Genomic DNA, 25,601 nt, shown 5'->3' with positions numbered 1-25,601 from the left:
AAGTAAAGGCACTGTGCAGCATGTAAATTGGCACTCTGGTAGGCCCAGAGCACTTTCAAGTGCAGTACTGGATTCTCTCATCAGCATCAAAACAATTACAAAAACAAGTACTTTTCAAATAGTTGGTATGATGCAAGTCTGTCCAGTGGAAGTAACCCTATTCCTAATATCATTTTCTGGATTCTTATTGAGAGGAACAATCGGTTGTACCTGGCATTTTGTAATTGTATATCCTGAATGAGACTGGACATTATTATCAACATGACTTAAAGCACCCTAAGAAGACAGAGACATTCATGAGATGAGCCATGCACTTCCTTAAATATTTTGCAGGTTTTATGGATGTCATGTCAGTAACTGAAGGAGCTATACTGATTATATATTCAGTATACTAAGCTAATTTAAAACTTTGTGTAAACTATGATGTAATAATTGTTGTAAATAATTCAGGGTTCCACTGGTCCACGAGGGGAGCAAGGATTACGTGGTGAAGATGGACATGTGGTAAGACATTAATGCAAAACCATTGTGAGTAGAGTATAACATGTAACATGTATTGTGTAACATAGGCAGTGTGTCAGACAGTTACTTACAAAAATGGACTTTCAACAGTTAACTCCATTATTAATTCTGAATGCAAGTATGGAAATGAGTGAAACGTCCCTTGTCTTCTAGAGTGCAGCAAGTTCAATTATTGATTGTACACACACACACATATACACACATATATATACATAATATAACTATAATGCAGCTTATGAACATCTACAGCTTATGAGCAGACTGGAGATGAGTATATGAAGTGTTGTTTTAGGCTAGCGAATGTGATTCCTGAAATATGATGCTTTGCTTTCAGGGAGAAAAAGGAAGCAGAGGACCTGCTGGGACACCTGGCTATCCAGGAGCCCCTGTACGTATGGCACTCCCACAAGTTTCCTGGGGATCGCTGGTGATGCGGATGGAAAACCTCTCTTACGCTCCCTCTTTTTTCCACTCAGGGACAACCTGGCATGGATGGGAAGGATGGAGTGCCAGGAAGAAACGGCCAAAAGGTTTGTACGGAGCTTGATCAATGTTTCAGAGCGTATGAGCCAATGTGTTAAGTAACACAGAGCTAGACGTCTGTTGAAAACGTAGGCCTTGAGGATGACTTGACAAATACCAGGTTGAAAAGGCGACCCGAGGATGAGCTGCAGGAATGTATTCCCTCTTTCTGGCAGTCTCCCAGCAGTGGAAATATATTCCTGCAGCTAACCCACATGGCGCTCCGTTAGTAGGCTAGCACCATTGTTTCCTCTTCTTCCTTTTCATTTCAGCTACAATGTCTGTTTCCAGACCTTCTCTGACAGCTGGTCCTCATTATTCAATGGACCGTTCATCACCATCAAGGTGGTTGCCTGCATTATAAATCCTGGATTATACGCTCCGTTTTGTATCTCCTTACTAATGTTCACATTTGTTTCCCCTCTCCTCTCTGAGAAACGTTTGGAGCTTAGGTGAGGAAAAAGTAGAGTTCCAGTGCCTGCACCCAACCTCTTGAATCGGCCAGTTGTTAATCATGCTGGCAGGCCGATATGAATGCAGAGCTTATATTAAACACAGATAACATATGTATCCATGTAATTCCATATGCTCTGTCTTCAGCAATAGAGTTAAGAGGTCACAAAACAATCATGTCTTGTTGTATGCTGTATACAAATATGTATGCATAATATATGCACATGCACACACACACACGTTGTGTGTATTCTAAAGGGTACAGCTGATGAACATAGCAAGTCATCTTCAAACTGGAATTGGCTGTATCATGAAATGGAGGTTACATATACTTCACTGCAACACTTCATGGACCAACTTTGCATAGATCTAACCTTCATTCTGACCTAGGCATGGACTTAATCACATTAAAAATGAAATAAAATTATCCCTGTAATTATCAAAAGAGGAAGATAAGACACTCTAATTTGAATATATACAGATCTATGAAATGGATCATTAATTATGTCATCATTAATCCATATTTTTTTAATCTCTCATACTTTCCCCCCTCATCAGAGATATGTGTTGTATCCAAACTCTGCATTAAGCCTTTAAACAAAATTTCACATTTTGGTATGAGTGGGAGAGGGCACTGAAAACATCTTCTTGTTGTTTTTTATCTAAACAGTTTTCAAGGTTTGAGCATTTTTTAGGAAATATAAAACAGAAGTTTAAAATTTAAAAAGACAACAGAATCAAAATTACCTCAATGTCTATTTGTTGGTCAGAACTGTCCACCACTCATTGTTATCCTACTTTCAACCTCACTATTGCTCCAACACTCATGATATTACACATATGCCTGTGATGCCATTTTTTAAAAAAATGATCTTTCATAACTGAAAACAGACCACATTATACAGTATGTGCAAGGTTGTTTTCTGAGTGGATTATTTATTGCTAATATTGACTTATCCTCTATACCTTACATCAATAGTCTGACCATTTGAAAATAATCTTGCATTTCCTTTGCAGAAACATTTCTGCAAACATTTTCATGTGATTTCAGATCTTGGGCTGTGACAAGAAGTGAAGAATTGGCTTGGCCAAGCACGCCATGCTTAAATTCATGAAGATATGGTGCAGAGTAGACTATCCATCGATTGTACACCTGTATTAATATTTCTTGTCTGCATTCTCCACCACATGTGTCTCTGCAGGGAGAAGCTGGAAAGCCCGGTATCCCTGGCTCAGATGGCCGAGAGGGACATCCTGTGAGTGATGAACATTTCCACATTTCTGTAAAATTAAGGGTGATTTAGAAAATCCAAATTGTCCTCATACTCACAGTTAGAGACCTCTCTTCAATTCAATGTAGACTGTGGAACATTTTAAACTTATGAACACGCTTAATCCTGTAAAAGGTACCAGGTGTCGGTAAAATGTTTGATATGGTGAGGATGGTTGGTCTAATACTAGGCTTGCTTCACCACAACTGCACTCACACAAGAGTGAAAAGGATGAAGTGAGCCAAATGCAATCTTCAGCCACTATCACATGCAGCCAACAGCTATTTTTTTGCACTACAAATCACACAGCACACTCAAGTGATGTGGGAGTTCTAAGCAACTGAGCAACTTGGAGGCACCTGATGCATTGCAGTGTATCTGAGAGCAGTGAGATCAGAATGCTTTGGCTGATCTACGCCAGAGAATGTAGCTAGTTTGTTCTGCTGCTGTGGGATCCTGGTCATTGTTAGCTAATGACACAGCTTGACACTCTGTATAGTCCAATTTGTGTTCAAAGTGAATGACTTGCTGACTGGGTAGATAACATGCTGGAATTGTGAAACTTACTGTTCTTATCAGGCAAGGGAGTTCCTAGCCTGCTCAAAACTAATCAAGGAATTTTGGGAGAGGCACTGGGAGCAGAAAACCATGCAGCTGGGTCTAAAAGCTGCTCTACATGGAGGGAGGGAGGGGAGAGTTTAAGCACTGCATCATTGCCATGGAAGCATTTCATGGGTGCTTCCTCACTCAAAGGCACACTATCAGCTCACTGTAAGTAAGGTCAGACAACTGCATGAATCACACTCTTGTTTCTGACAGATTAAATATTTTGGGGGGGGGGGGGAGGAGGGTGGATCTCCCTGGCTCATCACATAATTACCCCATTTTGCATAATTATCATTCATGAGGTTTCTGAAGTAAAACAGACAATTGCTGAGATGATATGTTGATTTTGTGATATCGGGGCCAGGAACTGAACTGAAAGAAAGAAATGACAGCAGCAGATATCAGCAGATGTTCTCTCTATTTACTCTCAGCTGAAAACAAAAGCCAACTGACGGAACTGTAATTTAGACACTTGGCAAGATGTCTTCACTTTGAGGACTACCTCAGAACAATTCTATCAGTGAAATATTACACAAGTGACGCCTTTGTTTCATTTGAGTTCACACAGAATCAGAACATTTAGTTTCTACAACATTGTGAAGTGAAAATATATGTAGTAGAACTAGAGATCTAAAGCTATAACTGGAAAGCTGCTTTATGTCTAGTGGTCTGTGTCATCTCTAGATTCAAGAAACAGAGTAGTCCTTAAGTAAAATCAAGTAGCTTTTCTCTGATTTGCCACTTCCTAATTACTCTCATATGCTTCTGCAGATGGAACAAGTCTCCGTGTATCAAATGTCTTGCTTCTCAAAAAGTTAATATTGATTCCAAGTTGTTTTTTGAGCAGCGAAACCAAATTTTAAATTAGCTGACTACCACTAGGAATTAATTCCAGCGGACCTCAGAGTCCAAGTGAAAGTGTTACCTTGCTGTTTTTATTACAAAGGGTGCCTTTCACAAAAAAACAAAAAACAAAAACAAAACAAAAAAAACATCAAGCTTATATTTTTCTTATATTTAATATTCCTGTGGCATATGTGAAAATGAATTGATCCGACAAATCCACTGATGTGGCAAGACTATTTTATTACTAAAGATTGTTAATAATGATGTGATTCTGGTTCTTTGATCATGGTTGTTTTCGGTAGAACAGCTTTCAGTCTACTCCAAGCATATGAAGGTCTATAAAACTGTATTAGGAGTTATTTTGCAACATGTTTCCATGCTCCTTTACTATCCCCTCAAGACAGAAACCATGCGATTTGCCAAACATCTGTACCCAATTATCATGAAAAAAGTGACAGAGTACCTACAGTATCTCCAGGTAGTTAAGCTAAATATGCTTAACAAATTACGCAGTGTTTATTTACTCAAATGTTTTGCAAAGAAATGGATTTTCAATGTTGTTTGATTTGCATGTCCAAGAGAGATGTGGAATTGTAACAACTTTTCCCATTGGTCCATATAAACAACAAACAGTCATACCTCAATGATGCACGGTGCAAAATTATAGTTTTTTAGGGACCTACAATCAATTTTGGGGTAGGTAAGTTTATGATGAAGGTAAAATTTGATTAAGTCTTTTATTTCCTATGTACAGTTACGTTGACAAATGTGTAAATTCCTTACAGAGCAAAATACCTGATAAGACATTTCTGTCCGCAATATTGTGCTAGTAGTATGCAAATTACATAAACATAATAACATGTAAACAGCAGGACCCTAAATTACTTGTTCAATATTGGAAAAAACATCCACAGGGAGTTCAGGATTCTGCTGTTCTCTTGAGCCAGTGAATGTAATCTCAACACAAAATAGAAAAATACATGGCGCACTTGTCCCACTACTTCTCGCCAGTTATCTGAGTATTCTTATCAGGTTTTTTTTTATACATTTGGGAAAGAAAATATGCCCTTATTTGATGCTTCCCTTTAATATCTGAATGTTTCATTTAGAAGGCGTGTGGTGTACATATGGTCCAGGGTGAACGGGAACCCAATAATGATCGTGCAATGATCCTGACAGGCGCTGTTTATCAATCTTTCTGTGTGTCTAAACCCACATATTTTTCCATTCTTTTTTCTTCTGGGATTACCGAAAAACTATATTATTCACAGCTATCCCATTTCATTGTGAACTCTGCACTTATGAGACAACAGGGGGCAGTCATTTTGTATGTAGGTTGCAGTTCATTCCCTGCTCATGAAGCTGTAAGAAATACAGAAAAATAATGTAGTCAGCTGGATTTGATGGTTTTTTTGTAAGATGGCGCTTGCCAAGAATGCTCCCATTTACCAGAGAGAGTCGTCTTTGATTTCATCACTGCGCATCGTAATTCACATTTCCCACGGGAATGCTGCTTCCATCCTCTCTCCTTTGGTTCCTGTGCATTGCATGATTTAAATCTGCCTTTCATTTTATGCTGTCATCTCTTTGAAATGGGGAGAGTGGAAATATTTTAGCATCATTTACAGTTATTTTGGTGTCAGGCTCAAACACATAAAAAACACACTTGTTGCACCTTTTCTGTCAAGGTGTCATGCAAAGGAATTTGATCAAAGATCAAGATGTTGCTCAAAAATAAAACATAACGGATGGCTATATCAATTTCATGGCATATATCGACACATGCACAGTAATGATATCTCTATAACAGTAGAGACTGTAGCCCTGATTCTGAATGAAAACACCCATTCAGTCTAATCGTAGATATAATTTCATGAGCATATTTCAAAACTTCATTTTGTGCGCTATGACTACAGCTTCATGGTGCAACTTCAGAAATGTTCACAATAGCCAAATAAAAGCCTACTGTGAGGCAAAGTAAGATTGGGGGATTTAGGGAATCTTTTATTAAGTTTAATCAGACAAACTAAGGTTGCGGTAAACTTGAATTCTATCTAATACTGAAACCTACAGTGGACGTTTCTAACATTTGTTCTGCAATAGTAGCTGTTACCTGAGGGATCCAGAGTTCTGGGAATTTTACTGATGGCAACTTACTTTATTGGCAATTATATTTTAGCTAGCTAGTTAGGTTTTCAACACTTTGGCAGGACTTATCCAATCAGTTCATATATTTTAGTTTTACACTGCACATTCTGGGTGTACTGTGTTAAAAAATAATGTTCTAACATTGTTGCCATCTGTTGTACATCCTAAGCAAAATACAAAACAAAAAACATACCATTGTATTGTAGTAACAGGAAAGGTCAAGTTAATGTGGGCATCTGGGGACCTTTAACAAACAAAACATCAATATACATCTTTCATCATGAAAATGACTCAAGGTGGCGCATTCTCACCGCACTAAAAATTAGCAATAGGTCAGGAAAAATGACTTGTCTGAGCAACCAAGTCCAGGGAATTCAGGTAATTTAATCCAGTGTGAACAATGCTCCAGTTTTTGTTTAACAAGTCCAGGACAAGCCCCACCCTCAGTTAATTTAAACCATTTGTGGGAGACAGTAGGGGGTGATAATAACAGGGTTAGTCTATGTGTTGTGGTTTGGATGCAGGTCCTGCCACTTGGGGGCGGGAGTAGGGCAGGAGAACACCTGGGGGTTGGGGGAGGGTGGGAGTGGTGGAAGAAGAGTTAAGAGAAAGTATTTCCCAACCCTGGTCCTGGGAACACACTGTCTATACTGGTTTTTGTTCCAGGTCAACTCACATTTAATTGGATTTGATTAGGCTGCTAATCTGGATTTTACGACACATAACAAGTATCTGGTGTTAGTTTTTTTGCTACAGATATGGGTCAGAATTGTGTTTTGTAATAGAGGGACAAAATACCTCAGTCAGTTTATATTCATCTGAGCCTCTTAAGCAATTAGTGATCCACACTGATATTCATCTTCATTGATGTTTGTTTGACAGCCATGGAGGCTAGAAGAGTTGATTAAACAACTAATTAAGCTTAATAGAATGATCAACAGAAAAAGATGTTGAACAGACAACCACCTCCTTATCAGAACAAATACACCTCCAACCGCAATTTTTTTTCACAAATAAATTATAGCTAAGATACACCAAGATAAAATGGAAAAACATTATAAAGGGCATTGATAGGGAAAGCACTTGAGGACAATCAATACAATGAGAGACACTGTGCTGTTTAATTACTGGATCAATGAAAACCAGGCAGACATAATAACTAATTAGCTAACTGGCATATTAGGTTTTGCATATAAAAAGTAACCTCAAGGTCCGCCACTTTGTAATATTTTTAAGAGGCAAACAAAAAACACACTTGCTAACATCACTTGCTGATTTAAGAGCACAGCACATTGCAGTTGTATTGAAAAGTTCCCTTATACAGGTACATTTAGATTTCACTTCTTTGCTAAGAGAAAGATGCCTCCTGAATATGTTTTCTATCATGACCTCTTAGAATAGAAGAAGAATAGGCTTCCTTCATGACTTGGCATGTTCTCTGACTTCACTTGGAGGCACCACTGACTGCTCCGATTACAATGCTGGAAAACTGTTCTGTACTTCTGCAGATTTGTTTAAACTGCACTGTAGAGATTGTATTATCCTTTTAAACATTTTGCCGACCAACTATTTTGAGACTGACTTTTAAACAAATTGATCTAAGTAAGGCAACAGATGCCAGGAAAGGAATACCAATATAATAGTGTGAATTATTTAGATGTATCTTGGTACTTTAGAAATATTTGGACAAAGTAAGGGAACTTTAAACGTGTTAAGAAGAAGAGTACCAATGTAATGTGTATCTTTGATTCAAGAAAATATTTTCAACAGATTGTCAAATATGCATACAAATATAAACCAAAGTGCAAAAAGGAAACACACATTGCTTTGGGACTCCTTATAAGCATTTAAAAATGACAGACTTTGGCAAGTGCACAGTAATTTACAGCTAGCCTTAACTTAGACAGAAAAAACAGATGTTACACCATCATAAATTATCAAAGACATTTTTTATAGATATTCAGCATTACGAATTGCAGTAGTCTTTGAGTCTTTCCACTGTTTTTTTTTCTGTATTCCTGACAAGGCCTGAAAACATTCATAAATTTGACACATGCTGCCTACCACAATGTCCTCCCTTTGTGACAGACAGGAACTGCTTTTATGAATGTGTTCATGGAGCAAGTCCCAAAGTTTCTGAAACATCGGTTAATGTTCCTGTTAGCATTAACACGTCTAGCTTTTTTGTCTCAGTGCTCTGTGGTCTATTGCACAGCTTTCTATTTTTCCAAGGAGACTTTGGAGTTTGTACATATGTGAAACTGTTATTTCACTGCTGGGAAACATTGTACTGATTTCCCATCAAGATACAAAATTTTTCCAGGTGTAAACTGATACGCAAGTCTAAATCAATGCCACAACCACATAGTACTGAAGTGAATTTATGATGTGTGCATTTTGTGATTGCTTTTGTGTTCAGCAGTACTGAATCCACAATAGTGGTCCACCTTCACAGCCATCGTTTTTTTAATCTGTATTGTTACAAATGATATCATAATTAATACAAACCTCTGTCAAATCCAGTATCTTATTTGGGCAGACTGATCCAGCTTCATATGAATGTCACTAATTACACAGCGACATATTTAAGGGTTTATCAGAATGTTGTGTCTGTAGACCCCAAAATCAGAAATGTTTGTTTCTACTTTAATGTGTGGTCACAAACAATACTGCCAATATTATACAATAGTGTTATACATCATTGGTATCATGATAATGATACTTGGTGAAAACCTAGCTCTGACTGTGTAACTTTGCAGAAATCAGGTTAACATTTCCCGGGGACTTTCTAAAAAAATGACATCACTTTGAATTCAAAGCCAATAGACTATTAATTATTCCATAGCATCTTTTGTTGTCATTCAACTTGGTGGAAACTGGCAAGTGATCTTCATTGTGATGAGGAACAGAGATTTCAGCCACCCCCGTGGTGAAGACAAAACAGAGTTTTAGGTCTGGTTTAGATTAGGTCCAGTAGATGTATTAAAGTACAACATGCCAAGGGTTTCTGGGGTGGCGTTCCTTAAAGGAAGAAGACACAACCAGTTATTGGAGAGCCTGTTGTTTTAACTCAATATAACCTTTCTTCAGCTCTTTTGCAGAATTACTTTCGCTTAAGACAAAGATACGGTTTTAATATGTTTCTGATTACTTATATGAATGCAGCACCCTCTATCTCTAGCTGATATTGGTGTTGAAAAAAAGGAAAGTAAATGTTTTCCTCAGAACACATTGCATGTGCGCTCATTTTGTATCTCGTATGGCTGGTAGCTGGTAGCAGCATAATGTATTTAAATTAGCACTGTCATCAGAACTAAGGATACATACAGGAACATGGAGAAGATGTAGATAATAAGGCATTGATGTGATTGTTTGACTGACTGATAGCAATAGTCACAGAGGCCCAGAGACTATAGTGTTTATTACATGAATTGGTTTTGTGGATATTGGTTTTTTGCCATTTCAATCACAGAATACAGAAATTGGGAATGCATATATAGTGGCATTGCTGTAATTTAACTGTTGGTTATTTATGCAATATTGTGGACTTATTGTAGGTTGTTTGGCATCTGACAGATGTGACAGTCCTCTAAACAGGGTGGCACATATGTAAAGGTACTGCAGCAGTTTAAGTGCAGGTATTCAGGTTATGTAACAAGCTCAGTCTTGTGAGGGGACAAGATAAAAAAAATCATGTCTGGAGCATACTTTTTGGTGGTAGGACATTATACAGCATATATCTTATACCTTGACAGTTTTTGGCATTTGACACTTGTAGATGGGGTTTGCTGACAAACTGATTGAACAGCTGTGACAGAAATTCTATAATCTTAAGGAATTTAAGAGACATAAAGATATAGGTCTAGACCAGTTGTGTGTGACCAGAAACAGAACTTTGACAACTAACAGTGCTGTGTTGATTAGTGACAGCATGTACTCTGATTCAGCAGTTAGCTGCTGGAGGTACTGTAATGTTATAATGTGGCAGGGAAATTACAAAAAAAGCAGAGAGGATTGACCATTCCTTGTGTGCTCAAATGACGTTGTCTCTGAGTGCTGTATGTTCAAATAATGTTAAATTGTATAGAAGTCAGTGTTTGTAAGGATTCTGCTCTGAGAGTCATTGTGGTTACCCTGAAAAAGCCCAGATTCGTAGTACTGTACAGGTATGAGGTATTCTCTGCCAACCTCAGTGAAATATTTTTTCCTAGAGTCAGCAGCACTTCAGCACTGGGTGAGACTCTTGAAATGCAAACCGCCTTGTTGGCACACATACAGGTTGAGACATGCCTTTTGTTGCCATGATCACTTCCTCAATATGATTAAGATCTACATAAGTCTAAACTAAAGTCAAACATAATACGGATCATGCTGAAGAACACAGAGTGAAAATATATATTTAAAATGGTTGAATGGCAATCAGGCATTATTTGCAACCTACCAATGAAAACAAAGCCCATAAACTCCCTGGTTGTGGCTGATCAATGCTCTATGCAGTCTGAACAGTATGTGAACCAGAATTAAGCTCCTTTTCCAGTTTGTTGCACAGTAGACAGAACAAGATAATTCTAAAGAAAGACCCTACTCTGCATTGCAGAGGTATGTGGTTTGCATTTAACAACATCCTGTGAAACCGATTAAACTGCTCTGCTGATGAAGCTAACAGAGCTCAGTGGAGAGACATTTCATGTGTGATTAATCCAGATCTCCAAGAGAAAACAGAACTGTACATCTCTGAACCAGGGATGTATGGTCCATGACAGCGGAAGCAAGGCAAGACTAACACAGCTTTCCATCGATGTGAGCCCAGAGCACATATATAACATTGTCCTTCAGGACCGAACAGTTTCCCATACACAGTGGTACCATACACCTTCTGTGCAGAACTGCATTCTCTCTGCAATGATGACATGTGCACTCCAGTTACTGGGGATATAACCACACAGCAGATAGAGCCGCATTTTGATGTTTACATCATTTTAGCAAGGTGGCCATGACATTCAGTGCTGAGATCGCTTCAGCATTTGTGTTTGCGGTCTTTAGCACAAGGCCAAAAGCAGTTTCGCTCCCTTATCCACGTCTAAGCTGCTGAAATTCTTGTGGACTTATGTGTCAAGACTAGTGGTAAAGCTAGGGAATATGTTGCTGAAATGCTTTGGAGTCTTAAAGCAATTTCACACCCAGATTCCTGTCGGGGTTGTTGAAATGCCTGGGGACTTATGCATCTGGGTGATTGCTGGTTCAGTGGCTTCCTTGGCTCTGAGTCTGGGGGACAGGTTTGCACCTGGTCTTGGACCAAAACCCCTAACCCCCCACCCCTAATATTATTAGACTTTAGAGCAGAAGGAGGGAAATGGGAATGAGATGGGTTGCCGAGAACAGCTGAGACATATGATGTAAGCGTCTATTTTTATATTAGTTAATGAAGCTTCTGTGACAATGACTGTCAGACTGACTGGAAATTCTCCTCCCAAAACTTGTGCAAAACTCCTGTAAGCAGCGTTTTATCCCTTTTCCAGGGTATTCCTGGCTTGCCGGGAAATGAAGGCCCAGTGGGACCGAAGGTAAGATCCTGTTTAGCTTAGCTTTGGCACTACTGTGTCCATGCACATTCCCACTCATCATAGAACACATGGGTCATGTGATGTAGCCTCACTTGATCAATCAATGAATGTGTATATGTATTCTGTACAAAGAGAAAGCAGCTTTTCATTCTAATGAAAAAAAAAAAAATTATTTACAGCTATGTGCTAGTTATGTACATTACAGTGGAATTTCATTTTTTCTACACCTTTCTGTACCAGTTAGCATTGACAGCTTTTTGGCATGTTACAATAGCCACATTTATTATATTTTTTGTTTCAATGCACTTTGTATTTTATCATTGGTTAAACACCACGGTTGTAACAATGGCAGAATTAAATTGTTTTAAAAAAGTAACATTTGTATGTAATTGCTATGTTTTTTTCTAATTTCTGATGAATCTACAGCAGTATTTACTGAAAGTGATAACAAACCTCCTGGGCAATTACAAACCACTAAATAAAACATAACACAATTGCATTCATCTACTGATGAATGCATACTGGTTATAAACTGAAGGGCAAATCAGCACAATCCTGCTAAGGGAATGAAAGAGATTATTACATAAATTATGGATGTAACCACAGGAAAGTTTGGTTTTTAAGAAAGTAATGTGGTGACAAAACAAATATCTCCTGGATTATGACGGCAATAAAACTACTTAAAAGGAACCTCATGGTAATGATACCGCAATTTTTCTAGATTTTCCAGTCCAATTGAGACCACATAATCCTAGATTAAAATGCTGAAATAGGTAGAATTACCGTATGTGTTTGCTAACCACGATATTTCCTTTCAAAAGGGTGAAATCGGTTTGCCAGGGGAAAAGGGAGCCAAAGGCTCAGCCGGACCATCTGTAAGTGGTTTGTGTTCCAAGGCTTTGAGGTGTTGACAGGAATTATCTGGATGACAGTGGCAACAGAGTGTAGGCTGGTAATGAATACAAAGGCCCTTTTACCAGGTAGTAGTAGGTTTAAGTCTCAGATAAGACACTAATGTTGTAACTGAGTCTCAGTAAGGTGCCAATGGCCTACATGGGTCTCATTATCAGATTAGTATGGGGGGGAGCAGTGTGGTGTAGTGGTAGGGAGCAGGGCTTGAAACTGATAGGTTACTGGTTTGAATCCCTGCTAGGGCACTGCTGTTGTACCCTTGGGTAAGGTACTTAACCCACAATTGCTTTAGTAAATATTCATCTGTATAAAGAGATAAAACTGTAATGTATTTAAGTTGCTGTGGATAAGAGCGTCTGTTAAGTGAGAGTAATGTAATGTAAAGTGTGTCTGCATCAGTAGGTACCAGTGTAATTCAGAGAGTTCACCACACGCTGCCATTCAGAGTGAAGTGTTATATAACAGTACTCATTTATTTGTGGACAAAGGTGATATACCAGTCAACATCTCTCTCTTACTCTCTTTCACTATATCACCAGTACTTTTGTTTACATTTAACAAAGTGATTTCTTATAGAATTTTATGAGCATATTTAAATCCACTGTAATCCACTGTTATTAGCATGATTTTCTAATTTCTCTAGGGTGAAATGGGTTTACCTGGGATGCCTGGTGCCACAGGACAACCTGGATTGAAGGTCAGGATTAAAAAAAAAAACTTTTTTAACTGTAGTCCAACCAGTTCATTTGGAGAACATGCATTCAGCTGTGCTCTGCTTCTCCTCTAAATGATATGAGATGCCTAAAGCTAATGTAAAAGCTGCATTTTGGCAGATAACTTATTTCAAATTACTGAATTCACTGAGGAATCAAATGAAGGCCCTGCAGCACTTGTGCTTTCGTCAGTGGAAGCTGGGCACAAATCAAAAACTCTCTGGTCTCGACTTTCTGTCTCCTGATCGTTATTTATTAACTGATTCCTTGTTAATGAGAGACAATGTGCTGTTGGTTAGCACCACACCAGCAGACCAGTAGTTTGTGAACATGTGTATAATTTTAACAGTTTTTTTGGCTGAGCGTCAAGTTTTAGTTTTTGGAGCATTTCCATGAAAGAAAAAAGAGAGATAACTTCTGTAATTATTTTTTCAAGATTCAATCCATGCTGCTGAATATGTGGATAAAAAGTCAGCATCAAAACATGCAATGATTAAAGGACAAACCCTGACATTTTCTGTAAGCATTTTAAGTCAACTTAAAAGAAAGGAAACTGCAATCTATCCACAGGGAAGGGAAGCATGCTCGAAGGGCATAATGTGGAACAGAAAACTGTGCATGGTTTGGATCATGATCACTGTCACATGTGTTTACTGATTGCTGCTCTGTAATAATAAACCCTTTTCATCTCCTGTTCTTCTAAATTAAAGGGAAATAAAGGTGAAAGTGGGCAGCCAGGACAACAAGGTCCCCCAGGAATAGCGGTAAAATCATTTAGGCCTCACATCACTGACATACCTTAGAATGCACAGTACTCTATACAGCGGTGCATGTACATTAACATTAACACACTTGGGTTTAAGAATCTAATATTGACACCTAAAGGCTGATACTGTCAAATATTTTACTGAATAAGTACTGAAATAAAATTCTGATCTCAAATAAATAAAAATTGTATTAAAACATAAACTTTCTAGCGTTTCTACATTTTGCTACATCAAGCTCCTAACCAACCTCAGTAAGAATATCAATGTGTGTAAGTAGCCACATTACTATAGTAACCACAATGCACTGTTGGTTGGTTTGGCTCCTTTCAAGGGGAAACCAGGTGACCCAGGAATGGTGGGCCAACCAGGACACTCTGGCAGGCCTGGGTTGAAAGGACACAAGGTATTTATGGCTTGCTACTGGATGATGTACTGCTGCTGCACTATGATATTACTGTTAAATCATTGGTCTGTTGGGACTGGAAACAAAACAGTAACAGAATATCTTCAGTGAAAGAGCAATTACATTTCATAATGTTGGATACTAAGGTTGGATATTGCTGGGAGAGCTTGTAATCTAAAGTTGAATCCAAATTCCGCAATATTTTGGTTTGCTGCTAATGGTTATGGCCAATGTGTCTCTACTACCATCATAGAGGAACTAGAGGATGATATCTCCACAAACAGCAATGTTAGGGAGCAAATGACTGCTGCACTTGAACTTTCTTGAGTCAATAGAACATTTTACAATTTATTAATTTTTGTAATAATGTGTTTGACAAATTTTATTTTGATGTCATACTTGGATAGATCATACTATTTCTGCTTAAACATTTATGATCCAAACATCATGCATAGGCTAACTTTTATGTAAGCTTTCATTAAATGTCCCAATTGGCTCAAATCAGGGGTTCTGCTGTTCTTCCTGTGAGGTATTGTTAGCGATTAAATTGCATACATAAGTCAGTGATGTTTTATTTATTTATTAAATTATTTCAGTCAGAGTTATTGAAATCACAAGAGATTTTAGAAATAAACTGCTTAAAAACAAGCTTCAGCAAAATCTTTCATTCTTTCCATCCCAATTCCATTTGTATATTTTAATGAGAAAAAAAACACAGCCCTTGCATTTTAAATAAAAATTTAAGAGCCAAAATCTACTTTATGGTGAACTGTTTTTCCAAATCTCCCTCTATTAACTTCAATAAAAAATAATAACTTATACCGCCACATACAAGCAACCCATTCATGAAATGAAATAAACAACCATTTGAAGGCTGTAATACACAGGTGAGAGTTTATTCCTTGCAGACACATTAAAAATCCAAATAATTTATTTTTCATCTGTAATTGTTGATGCTGTGGTGCAGCTCATACCTGTCCACCTCAATTTCTCCAACTTCTGTCGAATCAGTGGATGATTGTGTCACGTCAGAGGTGAGATGCTCTTTTAAATGACTTGAAATTACACCACATGTAGGGAAAAAATCAAACAGTATTGTATGACTACAACAAACCTAAGTGCAAACTCTAAATCTTGCAAACTGAGTTTTAAAATTACATTAATATTTTAGGTGTGAAATTACATACTCATAGCACAAGGAAAGTAAGTGTGGAGAAGGTAACTGTCTTAATACAGCTATCTTTTCAGACCCTATCTGCAGGGCACCAAACTAGCAATGTTCCATGAAATTACTTTAAGCAGTTTACCTTACAATTATCATTTAATGTGTACAGGTAATTGGAGCTTGAGGCTAACTTTAAGTGTTCTGGGAAAACTAAATAAGTAATAGCATATAAACCCCCAGGTGAAAGGGTTTAGTGAGATGTTCTTAGCATGCATCACGTCAGTGGCCCTTACAAGGCTAATTAAATCCTTTGTGTGCTTACTGCTGCCCTAAAATGGATTCTGTCCCTCAACCTTTGTCCACTGTCTGCCTTGTACAAGTTTTCAAATGATCTCTGACTAAAGACGCATGCAAGTCATGGTATGGTGTACTGCAGCACAGGCCCAAAAAGCAGCACTGGCTTTGGTCTAAAGAAAATACAGTAAAACTGTCAGGCTGCCTTGGAGATCCCCATGGCCACAAGCCCGGAGCCCGCGCAGCTTAACCCAGCCCAAATTACATGTTCCATGGAACACCCTTTCCTTTCCATTAAGTGCCACATCTCACTCCGTGATTTCAGAGGGGATCTTGATGTGACAGTGTACTTCAGACACACTCTAATTAGAAGACTACACAATTTTTTCAAACACTGTCCCTTTTCACACCCAATCCCAGCGATTTGTCACGGGACAGCTTGACAACGTTGGGGATCAAACCACAGTATGAATTGGTCAGAAATGGGTTATTGTACAATTTTGGCCTGGGAAGCAAAAAAAAAATGGGCTGGGGTGGGGTCTGTGCAGTAAATGTGCTGTAAGCATTTTCCATTTGGATGTGCTCAGAAGTCCTCTCGTTTTCAGCTGCACACTATTTGATGTTCTGTTAACCTTTTCGCAATGCGACATCTGTTGAAAACATAAGAAGACCATGATAAATAATTGCTTTCCTAATTGGGATCATCATGTTTTCTTTTTTCCAGGGTGACAGAGGAGATCAAGGCGAAAGGGGAAGTGAGGTATTTCTTAAAGCACTGAGGCAAAGTGGGGGAGGACGATTAATGATTCCTTATTAAACCTGCACAGTGTTACTGCGCCACTGATGTAAAGTTGTGTATTCAATTAATGCAAGCTGACGTTGCCGTTGTAAAACTAAAGAAACTTTTCCATGGGCGGTCTGCAAAAGAAATGTGGAAAGCATAAGTGGAAAAGGCAGAAAAGTTAATGGTGAATGTAATGAAACAGTTTTGTCACTGACTGCACTTTTGGGTGACTGCTGGTGTCAGGGCTTGTTTTACGTGTCCAGGAATGTCCAAGACCAATTGCAATGTAAAACAAAGCAGCTTTTCAATTTTACTTTTCAAGTAATCAATACAAGTATATAAAATGGCACAATTTCAGGGATGCAACCTCATGTGACTGTGTTGTACCATACAAATAGTTCAGAATGTTAACATACAGGTCAGACTTTATCCTGTAGTGCAGGGCTTGCTCATTTTGAAATCACATAAACTGCGAGGTCAGATTTACTTAAGTTTAAATACCGATCTGGTCTGAACAGATGTATATTCTTTTATTTTTCTTTTATGTGGTTGAAGAGAAGAGAATGCTCTCTTACTGAGAATCCTGGGTGGTTCATGCTAGCTAAGTACATAGTGATAGACTGCTTTCAATGAAAAACAGGATGCAAGCACTCTTGAATCTAACTGAAGTAATTTCTGAATTTCAAAGCAACAAAGAATCATTGAGCAGCCTGTGAACTGAAAACATGTCTCGATTTGCCACGCATGGACGGAGGATCAAAAAAAACAGATTGAGGAAAACTTTCAAAAGAAAAAAATATATGGCTGTTGAAGAGCTATGTTTGTGATGAGTCCTGGTAGGTCAGATGAGTTCTGAACAAATGGTGGTAAATCATGAGCAAATTTGCTCTGATGGTGGCAGGTAGCTCCTTCTACCGCTGGGTGGGGGGCAATGAGGAAAAGAGGCAAATTTGGATGTAGTGGGTAGGAATTGAACTTGATGTGTAGTGAGGGACTATGGCGCTAAAGGGTAGGGGCTCCACACTGGCGGGCACTACAATGAGTGCCACCCCTCATTATAAGTTCCATTAAGATCCGTTAATGTTGCTATAGAAATGCAAAACATTTTTGTTATTATTATTATTATTGCTGTTGTTGTTGTTATTGCTATTATTATTATTAAGGTGTTAAGTCTGGAACTCCCAATGTTCACTGTCTTTTTATTTATGTTAGAAAGAAAAATCTGTCATTTAAGCTACCACTTAATCTCAGAAAAAACATCTTTCTTTCCGGTGCCATGGGAATGGAATGGGTCCTGTGGAGCAGTTTGATGTGGTGTTTCCAACAAGTTGTCCCATGTGACTACTACTGTCAGTGTTGTGGGAAAACACTGGGAAACAGATGGAGGGCATTTAGCTGTTGCCAGCGAACAAACTAGTCTACTCTGAATAAAAAACACCTGCAAAATAATTCCATCCATAACTACTTGAACATGTGCTTCAGGATAACACTATGTACATCATTATACTATAGATTTCAAGTATGCCACATGTGATACAGTAGTATACAGTAGAAAAATGACATTGGTAAAAACAAAAAAAAAAAAAACAAAACATTACATTTAATAAATGTAATTGAATGGACAAGACATATGTGCTTGTAAATGTTGTATAGAAGAATAGAGATATTTTATTATATTAACATATCTACAGTGAGGCATTATCAAATACCTGTCATTCAAAAACTTAAACCGTTACCCTGCTATGCTCATCTTCTTTTGAATGCTCTTCACGCCTCTGGGTTTGTCAGTCATGTACTCTCGTGTTGCTGCCAAATCCTCCTTCCTCAAACTCCCTTACCATATGGGTCAGAGACCATTTAAATTCATGAGTGGCATTTTGAAATTTAACACGTGTGGCATTGCAAAAAATTCTCAAACATAAGCATTCGAGGTGAACATAAGCATTTGGGGTGAAAAAGAGAGTTCTTTTACAGAAAAATTCCAATTCCAGTTGAGATACAGTACTTATGGACTATCCCTCCCTATTAGTGATAGTTGGATGTAGCTGAGTGGCATAAATCACTCTGTAGCTCCACACTTGTGTAATGATCATAATGGAAACAAACATGCCTTCATCAAGGACGACTTGCCCGCTTAAAGCAGACTCTTTAAAACATCTGACATGAGAAATCAAGGTTAATTGACCAAATAATTGAATTACACAACACAACACTGAAAAAATTACCTCAAATGTATGTTGTGATGTGAACTTGTGAAATGTGAAATGCAGTACAGTAATGTTCAATTACACGATTAATAGAAAACTCTACATGTTGTAAGGTTTTGTACAGGTAAAACACAAATGCTTAAACATTTAACAGTAGATGGCTTAAATTTACCCAGCTAAATTCATTAGATAATTGAACATACCATAGAAGTAACAGGATAGTAATAAAATCTGAGAAAATGCATGAGACTATGAGAGCAAGCTGAGAGTATGCATACTAGTATAAAAGAGATACAGTTAATCAATGAAACCCAATAAATACCCAGCAAGGCCAGCTTAGTTTATATACTAGATGATATCCTCAAACAATTGCTGACAGAACAAAGGCAGTTTCCTTACTGCACAGTCTTTGGAAAGGGATATCCTTTACTACTGGCGAGCCATCAATGGAAAAACTAATTTAAACCACATTAAGGTAATTATTCCACCACTGTTGAAATAAACAAAATATATTGCTTGGTAGCAGGGAATATTCCACTTGCTTTCTGTCAACCAAATATTTACACCAGCAGAGAGGCAGTTTTTCTGCTTGGGAACAATTCCAGAAAAAGCCACATCTGCAGGAGAGAGGGTTTCCTAACATTAACATTATTATCAGATAGACTTTCCTCTTGGTTGAATAGAGCTCAGGATCCCTCCATATTTAGAATGTCCATTATACTTAAACAGCTTACTTTCAGCCAAGATCATTATAAACTTGAGTATGGCTACATAGTATTTTATCAAATTAGGGACTCTTCAGTTTTGGCAAACAATAATGTTTTTGAATAAGATCAGATCAGTTACTTCAACTTTCCAAATGCATTTTTTACTGGAATTTGAGATATTCCAAACATTCTGGTTTGTTGCACATGGCCAGGCTCAGTCTAAGCAAGAATAAATAAGATTAACTGTCTTAACATTACAGCAGAACTTGTTAAAACTGCTCACTTGTAAACATCATGAATTGCTTAGGGAATCGTGATTGTGGACTTACATTTTTCCATTTGCTAGAAACTGCTCCATGCATAATTGGAGGCAAGGTTTACTACATCCTTCCAAAAGTGGTTGCTTTAATTCAGCCAAACTGGAATCATGTTGAAGAATTGCCCAATTCAAACCATTGGAAAATGGGGACAGCCATCTCTGGGAAAAAGGAAGGGAACAGCATCAAACTGAATGGCAGTTTCACCACATTACTGCTTTGAGTCAGTCACAGTGAAACAACTTCTGAAGGGCAAACACACATTCAAATTATTACAGTGCTGTTATTGGTTTAACATCCAGATTACACAACAGAAATGACTGAAAACGTTGTTATAAAATGGACATGCAAACAAATGCATGCATATTGTGTGCAGCTGGCACCAATACACCTACTCAGATAGGCACTGGGATTCTCTGAGACAAGCTGGAGCATTTAGTCCTTGTGTCTCCAACATGACTGTGTGGCAAAAAAGTACGACCTTGCAGGGAGGGGAGAACCAGGAAGGCATAATTTATTGCATGCTCTCACAACTCTTTGCCCTGTTATTAATAACACCAATTAAGCCTGACATGATGAGTAAAATCAGCGCCAAGTACATCAAAAGAAATCCACCCTGGCACAGTCCGACTTGGTCTATGACTGATGCATAGGCTTGTTCTTGCACTCTATGCTGCTATAGTTGCCCATGCTGGCCTTCATACATAATCAATAAATACATCATTAAATCAATCAATTATTTCATCAATCATTTCACAAGTCAGTCTATCAGTCAACTGATACTAGCTACTAGTGTTTAAGCTGTCTTAAAGTGCGTGTGCGCGTGTATACATATATATGTGTGTATATATATATATATATATACATGTGTGTGTGTCAGGCTAAAACTTGCTTGGTGTGCTCTGAAGGTTGTGCTTACAAGGTTTTGTATGTTGTCTACAGGGCACTAAAGGTGAAAAAGGAGATCAGGGCAGACCAGGTGTTCACGTAAGTTCCTACTCAAAACTTTCAGTGCATAATGGACATTATCTTCTTACTTGCTTTGCATACAGTGCACATTGAGGGAACTTTCATTTCAGCAATTCATTTCATTGCATTACTGACAGACAATTCAACTATTGAAATGCTTCTATGTTTTCATTTGCAGGGATCTATTGGTCTTCCTGGGCAAAAAGGAGAGGTTTGTGTACCATGTATTCTGTGGAGTGATTGATACCTTAGTCTTCTGGGAAAAGTTTCAGTCTAGGAGTGGACTCAACAGCACAAATGCTTTACATTTACAGCATCATTTAACTACAGACTGATGCTTTTATGTTTACTAATCACATTTCAGTCATCATAGCATAGTTTTCTCAAAATTTCCGGCTAAGGACAAACCTGAATATTGTTTGAAAAATGAAAAACCACAACTAAACAAAGTGATTTGTACTCATTTAGGTCTACTTTGACAAAGGAACTCTCTATCTCAACAGTATGGACAAACATTCTCTATAGGAACAAGACGTTCAACTCAACACACTTTACATTTAAAATTCTGTCACTGACACCAGACATTCCACCCCCGTGTATAGTATTTATGTGTAAGAAGTCAATACCTTCCTCTTCTCATGAAAATGCCTTAGCCTAAAATAAGTTTAGATCTGAACTGGTAATATTATATTTGCAGTAAAGAGGAGTCTATTATATTTGCACTGAACAGCCTTTATATTGTCTTAGGCTATTAAAATGTACTCAAGTACACCCTCCCACACAGAAAGACACTAAATTAACAGACAACCACAAGTCATCTGTACTTCTTTGCTGTTGCTTATTTTGCAAATCTTTAGACTATAAGAATACTCGTAAAAAAAGGAGCACAAATGTAATTCTGAATGAGGGTCTTTACTATGGAAACAGGTTTAAATAGTCTGTGCTATCTGACCTTATACTTGTGTCCCTGCCAGAAAGGGACATCAGGAGATCCAGGGCAGAGGGGACAGACTGGTCACCAAGGGCCACCCGGGCAGCAAGGACAAATGGGTCCACCCGGTCCTCGAGGACAGAGTGGGGACGTTGGCCCGGCTGGACCACCTGGACCAGAGGGGAGACCTGTATGTGGCTTACTAAGCATAATGTGATCACTGTCAACAACCCAGCATGTTAGCGTTCTTAGCCTTTCCTGAAGTCATCCAAACTGAGCTCAGCAAACACTGTAATCGAAAATAATCATGTTATTTTCAAATGCTGTTTAGCAAATATCAACATCAGCGTAGCATAGTGGTTAAGGAGCTGGACTTGTAACCGAAAGGTTGCTGGTTTGATTCCCCACTGGCACTGCTGCTGTACCCTTGGCAAGGTAACCCACAATTGCCTCAGCTGTATCCAAAGTCACTTTGGATAAGAGTGTCTACTAAATGCCAGTAATGTACTATAATACTGTAAATATCATTTCAAAGGTTCTCAAAGTTTCAAAAATATATGTTCAAATTTTGAACTACAGCCTGAACCTACTAGTCAGTACTGCATTTGTCTAATTGTCTAATTTGCCTAATTACAGGGAAGAGAATTGTCAGAGCAGCACATCCGCCAGATTTGTCAGGACGTCCTCAGAAGTGAGTTTCTTTGCTCTTGTGTGTGTGTTCGTCTCACACAATGAGATGAAAAGTCAACAAAGGTCACTTTCACCTGCATTTCACTCTGCCTCCCTCTAGCGGAGATGCCTTCACTTCTACAAAGCAGCCAACACAGAAGTTGTGACCACTGCCACTCCAGGTCTGGGGCCCCAGGCCCTCAAGGCCCTCCAGGGCCTGTCGGACCCCAGGGCTCTAGGGGCTTTCCTGGGATGCCTGGCTCCAGTGGGCTGCAGGGGCATCCTGGTCTACCTGGGCGACCAGGTGTCCCTGGGATGAAAGGTGCTGTGCTGAAAGTCAACACATGGGTTTTTCAGCAGACTAGCTTGCATTTAATGCAACTTTATATTACCTTCCACAGTATAATTTTTCCATCTTACTTCTTTTTTCATTAGTCACAAATAGTCCAGCATACTGACTTCTTTGTAATCAGTTGTCATGCTACTGTATACTACAAGATGGAATCCCAGAAAAGAGCTGTACAGTAAGTTTCTAAGGATATCATTTTCTCACCAAGAACATTATTTCCTGCCTTCCCATTTGTGTCTGCAGGGGATCCAGGGGAGAAAGGTGAGAAGGGAAGTCAAGGACGCACACAAGTTGGAGATCCAGGACTCCCTGGACCTCAAGGTAAGACAGAGATCCTGTTCGGCACCAATGTATACGTTTACAGAATTCATGTTAGTACAATACAGCATACCATCATTTATCATCCAACATTAGCCTGGATTTGGTTTAAGCAATCTGTGGGCCAAACCAATTAGGAAAACCATTCAAACTCAGCTTAATTTCTCCTACCACAATGGTCAGTGGTCAGAATCTCTGTAGTTGTACCAAACCAACATCATGTCCAATTCAAAAAATCACATTCTAAACCAAATAGTTCAGGAAACTGCACAAAAAGCATTATAGACAATTGAATTATTGCTGTTCACATGCAAGAGAGCAGGAGTTTCTAGTTTGCTTTGGATGGCATGTAATAAACCTCTTATCCCCTCTGTGGCTTCACAAACATCAACACATTCTGAAGCTGGCATTTTGTGTTTGTTTTCTCTCAAAGGTCCAATGGGCCCTCCCGGGATCGGCAAGCCCGGTTTCCCCGGCAAGCCTGGCCCACCAGGCATGAACGGTGATGAGGGGAAGAGAGGGAGCCCAGGAGTCCCAGGCGAACCCGGTGTGTGCCACCCGTCCTTGTGCTACGGCTCCATGGTGAGAAGAGACCCTTTCAGGAAAGGTCCAAACTATTGATGGAGCTCGGCGGAGAGATGGCCCGCCAATCTCCACCTGGTGCTTTAACTAATGTGGACAGGACAATCAAATCTTTCCAATCTCAGGAAGATCACCTTTTAAACAGTGTTGCCCACCGTATTGGGGACAGGAAGTACCTCTTGTTGTGTAATTAAAAACAGAACAAAGCTACAAAAAGACAACGCATCCACAGGCGTTATTTGTCTCTGTGAAATTGCTGAGAGTGAATCACCTCTTCCATGGCAGCCACTTGGTTCAGGGCCCCAAAGCTGAGGTGCACTACATTATGCAGTGTGAATGCGGGCTATACCTAGTTAACGGAACCACCTGCCATGTCAGATATCAGAGGCCAGTGGTAAAAGGGATGATACCAAATATTTGAATTTTGATATTTTCAAACATTTTGATAACATTAATGCATATTAATGAATTACTAAAAAAGAAAAATAGTTTTATACTTTTTCATTAATATTCATGAAGGGGGCCTATAAACCCTGCACAAAAACGGAAAATAAATTAATATTTTTTCATTTTCCTCCCCTAAAGTCTTAGTGCACACAGATCTATTTGCAGTTCTTGCGGGGGGTGCGTTTGGGCTGGGGGAAAGCATGGTGTTATTAATTTGAATATTCCATCTTAAAAGCCATGAGATATTCCAAGGTCAAATGATTCAAACTTCTTATATCTAAACATTAATCAGAAAGATCCCTTCTCAGGACTGTTGCACTGCTCAAACATTCCTATAAAGATCTCTCTCATGCATCAGTGTATATACTGCAACACCAGCAACACAGTGCTCCTCCGCTCTGCTGCCCATGGTGTTCACTCTCAGGATTTCTGATCAGATCTGCTAGCTAGCTTACTGAAAGAGAATTGCAAGGAAATGGACACATCTATTGCAGCTTGGGCCTTGTTATGTTCAACGTAAATAGAGCTGACAGAACAATCAACCAGCAAGTGTATGACAATCCTAATTAGTAAGTTGCATCCTTACTGGCAATAATTGCTTAGCACATTACAGTCCATGCTCACTCCTTGTTCAACTGTGATGTATTAAGGAAATCAGTGATCATCTCTGACATTGGGGCCCAATGACATGATATTCCTGATTCAATTCATATTTTCCCAACCAGCCACACTATCACGCAGCAGCCTGTAAATATTTCTGCCCTCTGATATGTCATCACATTAAGATTATACTGAAGGAGAGCATATGACTCAACCAACTTCAAACATCTTCCAGACATAGGTAAGGCATATCCAAGGAGAGTCTTGCTATAAACACTCTAGTCTGCAATCTTCTTACAGGAATTAAAGCTGCTATACTGTAATGTAGCTTATGAATTGAATGGCAAGCATTCATCAAACAGTTGTTTCTTAAATGGACGTGTCGTTTGTTAATACTGTTAGGTCCAACGTCATTGCCGTGTACACAACAGACTGGTTTCCAACAGATTTTTTTTTGCTTATTTTAATGTTAATGAAATGTTATAATCCACTGTGTATTACAACCATCCTTTGAGCTTGCTTCTGTGAATACCAT

At 38.7% G+C, this 25,601-nt stretch overlaps 1 protein-coding gene across 1 annotated transcript in view; it reads left to right on the top strand.

Moving 5' to 3' along the window:
* Positions 1-24,402, top strand: part of col21a1 (collagen, type XXI, alpha 1) — a 42,147-nt gene extending 17,745 nt beyond the window's left edge. The window contains exons 13-29 of the mRNA XM_036546730.1: positions 451-504; positions 857-910; positions 999-1,052; positions 2,700-2,753; positions 11,888-11,932; positions 12,754-12,807; positions 13,488-13,541; positions 14,268-14,321; positions 14,656-14,727; positions 16,911-16,946; positions 21,144-21,188; positions 21,349-21,381; positions 22,145-22,291; positions 22,738-22,792; positions 22,892-23,092; positions 23,363-23,440; positions 23,871-24,402. Coding sequence (XP_036402623.1) covers positions 451-504; positions 857-910; positions 999-1,052; positions 2,700-2,753; positions 11,888-11,932; positions 12,754-12,807; positions 13,488-13,541; positions 14,268-14,321; positions 14,656-14,727; positions 16,911-16,946; positions 21,144-21,188; positions 21,349-21,381; positions 22,145-22,291; positions 22,738-22,792; positions 22,892-23,092; positions 23,363-23,440; positions 23,871-24,058 — 1,278 coding nt within the window. The 3' untranslated portion in view covers positions 24,059-24,402. The remainder of the gene's footprint in view (positions 1-450; positions 505-856; positions 911-998; positions 1,053-2,699; positions 2,754-11,887; positions 11,933-12,753; positions 12,808-13,487; positions 13,542-14,267; positions 14,322-14,655; positions 14,728-16,910; positions 16,947-21,143; positions 21,189-21,348; positions 21,382-22,144; positions 22,292-22,737; positions 22,793-22,891; positions 23,093-23,362; positions 23,441-23,870) is intronic.
* Positions 24,403-25,601: the final 1,199 nt, after the last annotated feature.

This window comes from Megalops cyprinoides, chromosome 15 (genome assembly GCF_013368585.1).
Source record: "Megalops cyprinoides isolate fMegCyp1 chromosome 15, fMegCyp1.pri, whole genome shotgun sequence".
Taxonomy (NCBI): domain Eukaryota; kingdom Metazoa; phylum Chordata; class Actinopteri; order Elopiformes; family Megalopidae; genus Megalops; species Megalops cyprinoides.
This window is presented reverse-complemented; position numbering and strand designations above follow the sequence as displayed.